Here is a 10,000-nt window from a genome sequence, read left to right as displayed (position 1 = left end):
GAATGTCTCTCTCTCTCTGTGTCTCTGTGTCTCTCTGTCTCTCTGTCTCTCTCTCTCTCTCTCTCTCTCTCTCTCTCTCTCTCTTAAAAACTTCACATTATTCTTCTGACATCATGCTCTGACATCACTGTGATGTCATGGGAACCACTCTTAACAGAATGGGATTGCTACTCTGACATCACACTCTGCCTTCACTGTGATGTCACACTAACACACAGAATAACAATAAAAAGCAACTGCATTTCAATTGTAGTGGATGGAGAGAAAGGACCAACCAAGACACAGCAACCAATATTTAGTATTTGGAATGTTCTGTTTGACACGGCACCGCTATTGTGACCGTCAGCTCGCAGTTACTATCAAAACCTCGACCAGCTGTCCGTCAGTCACACGTCACACTTTTGCCCTGCTCATATCTCTGCAACCGTTGCCCCGATCCATGCCAAATTTTGCACACACACTTCTTGCCTGCCAAACCACAACCTCCACCTGTTCAATTCTCACATGGCCTTCTTCTAGCGCCACCATGAGGCCGATTCTTGCAAAACACACTTTTGGACACTGCTCCTACAAATTTTGACCTAAAATCACGCAAATCGCTACACAATATGTCTACACTCATCTCATCAACATGGATCTGTCCCATATAGCGCCACCATCAGGCCGATTCTTTCAAACACACTTTTGGACACTGCTCCTACACATTTTGGCCTAAAATCACGCTGCGACCTGACGGTCGCTTATCTCCCGATTAGAAAGTCTTACTTTCTAATCGGGAGAATTCCATTAGCATGGAATTGTGGACATCTTAATTTTAGAGCCCGGGTATGAAAGGGTTAAGTTGTCCAGAGCGCCCGCATTTTGTCCCGTTCGCGGCCACTCTCCTATTTTGAAGGCCAGGAAGTAGATTGCGCTGACGGTTCCTGTCTTGACGATCGTTCTTGACTCACCCATTACCAGTTCCTGTTCAGATGGTAAACAGAGATCTAAGATGGCGGCCTACTTTAGCTATGTTATTGAGTAAACATGCCAGCATTCACATCAAGTCTTTTTTGGAGAAAATGGACTGTAAAGTTCAGAATAGACAACTATGTGCCGCGGCACTTTTGCGTGCAGGTTGGACGTGCGATGGAGACGAAGGTAAGCCCTGCCAGCTTTACTGTATATACAGTATATTTTGTGCGACATCGCGGGATGGGCACTAGATGAGTTAACAACATATTCTATGTTTTGGGTCTGAGAGGCTAGAAGCGACGATGGAAGGCTCGTCTGAGGACGAGAGAGAGAGAGAGAGAGAGAGAGAGAGAGAGAGAGAGAGAGAGAGAGAGAGAGAGAGGGAGAGAGGGAGAGAGAGAGAGAGAGAGAGAGAGAGAGAGAGAGAGAGAGAGGCTAAAAATGATTCTGTGGATCAAATGCAGAATAAATAATGCATCTTGATGTGAAAAAGGCTGAAAACCACTGGTCTCTCTCTCTCTCCCTCTCCCTCTCCCTCTCTCTCTCTCTCTCTCTCTCTCTCTCTAGCTATTTTAAGCTCTCCAGTATTCCTTCCATCCTCCCTCACATTGCAGGGTAATAATGGTATTTATAAGCTGTGCACGCGCGCACACACACACGCACACACACACGCACGCACGCACGCATGCACGCACATGCACACACACACACACACACACACACACACACACACACACACACACACACACACACACACACACACACACACACACACACACACACACACACACACACACACACACACACACACACACACACACATGCACGCACACACACTGTGAACCTCTGTCAAGGCATGGAGACGTGCATGCCACCCTCTAGAATAGATCTATATATATATGTTGTAGTGCAGAGGTCTTCAACAGGGGGTCCGGGACCCCTAGGGGGTCCTCAGAGTTACTACAGGGGGTCCGCCAAATCTTTGTGTGGTCATGTTTTTTTTACATCACTTGAACCCTAGCATCCCTATTCTAAGTGGAACAACAGCCAAAAAAATAGCCGATCTACAAGCTCACAACGGTTGTGAGCTTGTAGATCGGCTATTTTGTTGGCACAGAGGTTTGGTGTAGAGGGAAAAGAAGGGCAGACTAACTAGTAGGCATTGACAGTTCAAGAGGTTAAATATGAAAATACACATTAATTGCAAAACCTCGACCAGCTGTCCGTCCGTCAGTCTGTCACATGTTACACTTTTGCCCTGCTCATATCTCGGCAACCGTTGCCCCGATCCATGCCAACTTTTGCACACACACTCCTTGCCTGACAAACCACAACCTCCCCATCAATTCTCACATGACCCTCTTCTAGCGCCACCATGAGGCCGATTCTTGCAAAACACATTATTGGACACTGCTCCTACACATTTTGCTCTAAAATCACACAAATCGCTACACTGTATGTCTACACATACATATCTCGATCTCACATGCATGATGTCTGAATGTTTCCAAACTTAATAAGATAATAAAATAAGATTTGCTCCTCCTTTTTCACCTAGATTAAATTAAACGAACCCCCAAGAGGAAACATTAATTAAACCAACAGGGAACTGCTTCCACTTTTATGTTGGGCTACATTACTGCTAATTAACTCATCTTTAGAGGTAGGGAAAGAGATTATTTCTGGGGCAAAACAAACAGTTCTGTTGTTTGTTAAAAGGTTAAAGTTCTATTGTGATAGAAATCATTGCTATGGAGTGTTTGTTCAGTCCATCCATCCATCCATTCATCCATCCATCCATCCATCCATCCATCCAACCAACCATCCATCCATCCATCCATCCATCCATCCATCCATCCATCTTCAACCGCAATATAAAAGGTATTACCAACCCAGGTATGTAGAGTTGTATATAATATAATATATAATAATAATAATAATACACATCTACATAACTGGGTGAGGTCAGCAGGTCGTGCCATCTGTCTTGGCCTTATATGGATTCTGTTAGTGTACTTCTCCTAACAGGGCATCATCTGGGATACAATCCATTTTATGCCCATAAATGGAGATCCCTAACAGACTCCCTTTTATGCCCATATATGGAGATCCCTAACAGAATCCCTTTTATGCCCATATATGGAGATAGTCTGGCTCCAGCCAATAGACCCGCCCACTCTCTGAGTGAACTGCATCTCTTGGTCTGGATGTGTCATATGACGTGTCTCTTGCTACCGAAAGCTTCTCAAACCGACCGAAACCGACCAATGAAATCAATGCAATGCGGAGGAGGGGCGCGTCTAACTTTTGAAAATCAACAGAAACAGTGGAGGGAGGGGTGGCTGCGTGGCTCACCAGAGTTCTTAATTGCTCCCTTTGAACTTCAAAAGGGCTCCGAACTGCAGTCATTAATTGAGCCATACAAGTGTCGAATAGCTCGTTAGTGATTCTCTCTAATCAATGAAACATCAAAGACAATGACCTGTTTGGTGCATGTCATTGAGGGGAGGGGGAGGAGGGAATGTTTTGTGTGCAAAAGTCAAACACATCCCCTCCCACCAGATCTCTTGTGATTGGGAATTTCAAATTTTAAATCCCCTCCCCTTTTCAATCAAATAGAATGGAGACAGGTTCAGACTCAAGCCCCAGCGTAGAGTCTGAAATCAGGCTAATATGGAGATCCCCAAGAGAATCCCTTTTATGCCCATAAATGGAGATCCCTAACCAAATCCCCTTTATGCCCATATATGGAGATCCCTAACCGAATCCCTTTAATGCCCATATATGGAGATCCCTTGCAGAATCCCTTTTATGCCCATATATGGAGATCCCTGCTCTGAGTATCTGATATCACTAATCCCTTTTATGCCCATATATGGAGATATGTAAGTAGGTAGGCAGGTAAGTAGAGTTATTGCGACAGATGGCGCGATCCCGCCATTAGGCGTCTTACTGGTATTTAATAAGACTCACCCAACAGAATGAAAGGTATTCCCAGGTAGGTAGAGTTATATTTATATTATATTAATGTTTACTTACCCAGTAGTATAAAAGGTATTCCCAGGTAAGTAGTTATATTTATATTATATTAATGTTTACTCACCCAACAGTATAAAAGGTATTCCCAGGTAGGTAGAGTTATATTTATATTATATTAATGTTTACTCACCCAACAGTATAAAGGGTATCCCCAGGTACGTAGAGTTATATTTATATATATTATATTAATAATACTCAACCAGCAGTATAAAGGGTAGAGTTATATTTATAATATATTTATAATACTTACCCAACAGTATAAAGGGTATCCCCAGGTACGTAGAGTTATATTTATATATATTATATTAATAATACTCAACCAGCAGTATAAAGGGTAGAGTTATATTTATAATATATTTATAATACTTACCCAACAGTATAAAGGGTATCCCCAGGTACGTAGAGTTATATTTATATATATTATATTAATAATACTCAACCAGCAGTATAAAGGGTAGAGTTATATTTATAATATATTTATAATACTTACCCAACAGTATAAAGGGTATCCCCAGGTACGTAGAGTTATATTTATATATATTATATTAATAATACTCAACCAGCAGTATAAAGGGTAGAGTTATATTTATAATATATTTATAATACTTACCCAACAGTATAAAGGGTATCCCCAGGTAGGTAGAGTTATATTTATATATATTATATTAATAATACTCACCCAACAGAATAAAGGGTATCCCCAGGTACGTAGAGTTATATTTATATTATATTAATGTTTACTCACCCAACAGAATAAAGGGTATTCCCAGGTACGTAGAGTTATATTTATATTATATTAATATTTACTCACCCAACAGTATAAAAGGTATTCCCAGGTACGTAGAGTTATATTTATATATATATTAATAATACTTACCCAACAGAATAAAGGGTATCCCCAGGTACGTAGAGTTATATTTATATTATATTAATGTTTACTCACCCAGTAGTATAAAGGGTATTCCCAGGTACGTAGAGTTAATTTATATTATATTAATAATACTTACCCAGTAGTATAAAAGGTATCCCCAGGTACGTAGAGTTAATTTATATTATATTAATGTTTACTTACCCAGTAGTATAAAAGGTATTCCCAGGTACGTAGAGTTATATTTATATTATATTAATGTTTACTTACCCAGCAGTATAAAAGGTATCCCCAGGTACGTAGAGTTATATTTATATTATATTAATGTTTACTTACCCAGCAGTATAAAGGGTATCCCCAGATAGGTAGAGTTGTATATATATTATATTAATGTTTACTCACCCAACAGTATAAAGGGTGTCCCCAGATAGGTAGAGTTGTATATATATTATATTAATGTTTACTCACCCAACAGTATAAAGGGTATCCCCAGGTACGTAGAGTTATATTTATATTATATTAATGTTTACTCACCCAACAGTATAAAGGGTGTCCCCAGATAGGTAGAGTTGTATATATATTATATTAATGTTTACTCACCCAACAGTATAAAGGGTATCCCCAGATAGGTAGAGTTATATATTAATAATACTTACCCAACAGTATAAAGGGTATCCCCAGATAGGTAGAGTTGTATATATATTATATTAATGTTTACTCACCCAACAGTATAAAGGGTATCCCCAGATAGGTAGAGTTATTATATATTAATAATACTTACCCAACAGTATAAAAGGTATCCCCAGGTACGTAGAGTTATATTTATTAGTATATATTACTACTCACCCAGCAGTATAAAAGGTATTCCCAGGTACGTAGAGTTGTACGTATTATTATAATAATATATATATTATATTAATGTTTACTTACCCAGTAGTATAAAGGGTATCCCCAGGTAGGTAGAGTTGTACGTATTATTATAATAATATTTATATTATATTAATGTTTACTCACCCAGTAGTATAAAAGGTATCCCCAGGTACGTAGAGTTGTATTCATATATAATAATATTTATATTATATTAATAATACTCACCCAGTAGTATAAAAGGTATCCCCAGGTACGTAGAGTTATATTCATATATAATAATATTTATATTATATTAATGTTTACTCACCCAGTAGTATAAAAGGTATTCCCAGGTACGTAGAGTTATATTCATATATAATAATATTTATATTATATTAATGTTTACTCACCCAGTAGTATAAAAGGTATCCCCAGGTACGTAGAGTTGTACGTATTATTATAATAATATTTATATTATATTAATGTTTACTCACCCAGTAGTATAAAAGGTATCCCCAGGTACGTAGAGTTGTATTCATATATAATAATATTTATATTATATTAATAATACTCACCCAGTAGTATAAAAGGTATCCCCAGGTACGTAGAGTTATATTCATATATAATAATATTTATATTATATTAATGTTTACTCACCCAGTAGTATAAAAGGTATCCCCAGGTACGTAGAGTTATATTCATATATAATAATATTTATATTATATTAATGTTTACTTACCCAGTAGTATAAAAGGTATCCCCAGGTACGTAGAGTTGTATTCATATATAATAATATTTATATCATATTAATGTTTACTTACCCAGTAGTATAAAAGGTATCCCCAGGTACGTAGAGTTGTACGTATTATTATAATAATATTTATATTATATTAATGTTTACTCACCCAGTAGTATAAAAGGTATCCCCAGGTACGTAGAGTTGTATTCATATATAATAATATTTATATTATATTAATAATACTCACCCAGTAGTATAAAAGGTATCCCCAGGTACGTAGAGTTGTATTCATATATAATAATATTTATATTATATTAATAATACTCACCCAGTAGTATAAAAGGTATTCCCAGGTACGTAGAGTTGTACATGGCGCCGCTCAGGTTGAGGATCCCTGCGGCCGTCAGTCCACTCAGGGTCACAGAGACCATGGCCAGGACCCCCAGCCAGGGCTTGGACCTCACACAGTCCCTCATGGAGCAGCAGGCTACGGCCAGCAGGCCGCAGGCGCCCAGCGAGGCCAGCAGGGGGCGCTGTGCCAGCACCGAGGAGCGCTGGAAGTCCTGCCGCAGCGAGGACGAGGTCTGAGGGAACAGCGCCAGACGGGGATGCTCCGCCCCGAAGCGACGCAGCTCCGCGCAGAACGCCTCCTCCCATTGGGCGGCCACCCTGTCCATCAGGCCGGCACGCGCCTGCCAAGGGGTCAAGGGTCAAAGTTCAAAGTTAGGGACGGGACGATGTGAACATTTCATATCATATTTTAGTTTACTCTGAGTATTTGTATTTTTACTTTTATTTTGTATTGCTTGATTCCTTTTTAAATGTGTAACTGTTTGTATATGTTTGTACTTGTACTTTAATGTTTTTGATTGATTATTTTATTAGACAGAAATGTAGTACAGTACAAGTACAGTTAATACAATAGAAATGTAGTACAGTACAAGTACAGTTAAACACCCTGCCTAAAAGGAACATCCCTAATAAGTCATTTTTACATTGGAAGTCCTCTGTATTTAATTCATGGACAAAATGATAACTATCTCCTTCTCTGGCCTCCTGAAAGGTGAGTTTTCGGGGCAGTTTTGAAGGATGCCAGCGAGCTACATGTTTTAAGGGAGGTAGTCAAGGAATTCCCAAGGTTCAAGGTTGTACTTTATTGTTCAGGACTTCAGGTACATAAGAGTCAAACTCTGTTCAAAAGATTTTGAAAGCCGTGACAATTTGTGCAAATCTTTGAATATAGCCTACTGTACATATTTTTAAGGAAAAGAGTGAAAAAAAAAAGAGCAAAGAGAATATTTTTATTTATTTATCTACAGCTAGTAGGTGAGCTGTTTGTAGACGTGCAGAGAATGTTAGAGAGGCAGGGGCTGACATTTATAAAAGGGCCTTTTGGGGGAAATATCGGAGATAGCAGACCTCCAAGCTACGACGCGTTGAGAGCTTGGAGGTCTGCTATTTTCATTGCTTGATGAACTAAACAACATAGTCAAGTGAATATTGGAGATGTGGCGTAATGGCATGGATTTCTACACAGAGAGGGCAATTCTTTTAACATAAGATGCTGCATTCAAGTTCAGGAGAGTTTGGACAAGGCAATTCTCTTGAACGCCATGGCATGGAAAGAGGGGGGCATTTGCATTTCTTTCACCATAGTAAAAACTGCATTCATGGTCTGGAGAGGGCACTTTGATTTGTAGGAGGTAGTTGCTCCTACAAATTTTGACCTAAAATCACTTAAATCGGTACACACTTGCCTTACACTCATGTCATCAACATGGATCTGTCCCATATAGCGCCACCATCAGGCCGAATTTTTAAAACACATTTTTGGACACTACTCCTACAGATTTCGCCCTAAAATCACGCAAATCGGTACACAGTGGCCCTCATTTATCAATGGAGTGTAAAAAATGGTCTATTTTTTTCACCAAATTTTGCGTAGGGCAACGTGTGCACGGCATTTATCAATGCTTCCTAAACAGACACACCTGGCGTACATTTGATCCCAGCGTTGATAAATGCGCAGGCTGAAATTTAAATAACACGCCCTTAATTATTCTCGAAACGCCCCCATTTTACGACCAGAACAACCCGAATACGACCTAACAACCAAAGAAAAGCCATGTCCACGTCCCACACAGACCACGCACACATGCACGCACGCACGCACACACCTACACACACAACTAGGCTACTTGGAACAGCAGCATTTTGGTTTACACAGCAGTCTTTGACAGTGGAAACGTGGGATTAACCAACGGTATAATCTTTGACAAGGAGGCTATAGCACCGCAGCCGACATGAATGACACAAGTCACTGGTCACTGCCATGAATACTTTTGGATATTAATTTAAACCATTGCCTACCCGTGCCGTGCGTGCGCAGACAGAGCGCGTTCATTTGGTTACAAGCAATCATATTCCCCATGGCCATGATCTCAAGATCGCCACGTCGGGTTTCATCATTAACTCCAGCATAGTGTACAGTATCTACTGTATAAATTGAGAGACCCCGCGGTTACGTTTTGGATATTAATTTAACCCAATTTCGGTGACGAGCGCAATGCACGTTTTAGTGCTTGAACTAGCAATCATGTACCGTTCCTGCGCGGGCTGGTCTTCTCCTAGTTGGGCCGTGGACCCCCAAATAAACCATCCGCAGCGTGCGTGCGCGGGGCTGGGCACAGCCAGGTTTGGAGCTTTGGGTTTTATCCATATTTAAAAGGACTCGCGTCACTGTATAAATTGGAGGCTCACGCCTCACGGTAGATCACAGCGGCGCCGCGCTGGTCCCGAAAATGCTCTCGCATGCGTTCTTAGGCTATAATGTGCTTGTTCTGAGCCAGGTCTGCAATCTTAAAATATAGACTGTTAAAGCACTTAACAGTAGATTGCTTCCATGTTGCTAGATTTTGATTGCTTGTCATTGTAACTTGGAAATAAAATCGGCGTGCATGTCCATGATGTAGCTGGCTATAATATACTTTTATAAAATGTTATATTTTCACAGGATTATTTATTATTGTGTTGGATATACATTTTCGAGTGGATACATGTGTCCATTGCCTGTCAAATAGTTACACAATGCTGCTCCGCACGTCTACAATGGAACAAAGTGGTGTAGGATGAATCCTACACCACCTCAGGACTTGACGTGAGATTTGATCCTACCCTACGCCAACGTCAAAGTCAAGTTGAAATGATAAATGTCGAGACTTCCCTAAATTTCGGTGTACACCCAAATTTTGATCTGCACCACGTTGATAAATGAGGGCCAGTATGTCTACACTCATGTCATCAACATGAATCTGTCCCATATAGCGCCACCATCAGGCCGATTTTTTCACACACATTTTTGGACACTGCTCCTACACATTTTGCCCTTAAATCACGCTGCGACCTGACGGTCGCTTATCTCCCGATTAGTGAGTCTTACTGGTATGTATTTACCTGTAGATAGTAAGTGAGCTGCAGCGCCCGTGCAGACCTCACCCCTCCCTCCGTCTTGCCGGGTCCCCAGCCCTGCACGCCGCCCAACTGGTGCCCGA

General features: G+C 40.2%; 1 protein-coding gene across 1 annotated transcript in view; it reads right to left on the bottom strand.

Annotated features, from left to right (window-relative positions):
• The window catches only part of ptchd1 (patched domain containing 1), a gene marked incomplete at both ends in the record, with an annotated part of 45,173 nt that overhangs the window by 27,221 nt on the left and 7,952 nt on the right, over window positions 1-10,000 (bottom strand). Inside the window, 2 exons of the mRNA XM_080752377.1 lie at window positions 6,778-7,141; window positions 9,903-10,000. The exon at window positions 9,903-10,000 is cut by the window's right edge and continues 250 nt beyond it. Of these exons, the coding sequence (XP_080608503.1) occupies window positions 6,778-7,141; window positions 9,903-10,000 (462 nt within the window). The remainder of the gene's footprint in view (window positions 1-6,777; window positions 7,142-9,902) is intronic.

This window comes from Nannobrachium achirus, assembly GCF_963921795.1.
Source record: "Nannobrachium achirus genome assembly, chromosome: 21".
NCBI classification, from domain to species: Eukaryota; Metazoa; Chordata; class Actinopteri; order Myctophiformes; family Myctophidae; genus Nannobrachium; species Nannobrachium achirus.
This window is presented reverse-complemented; position numbering and strand designations above follow the sequence as displayed.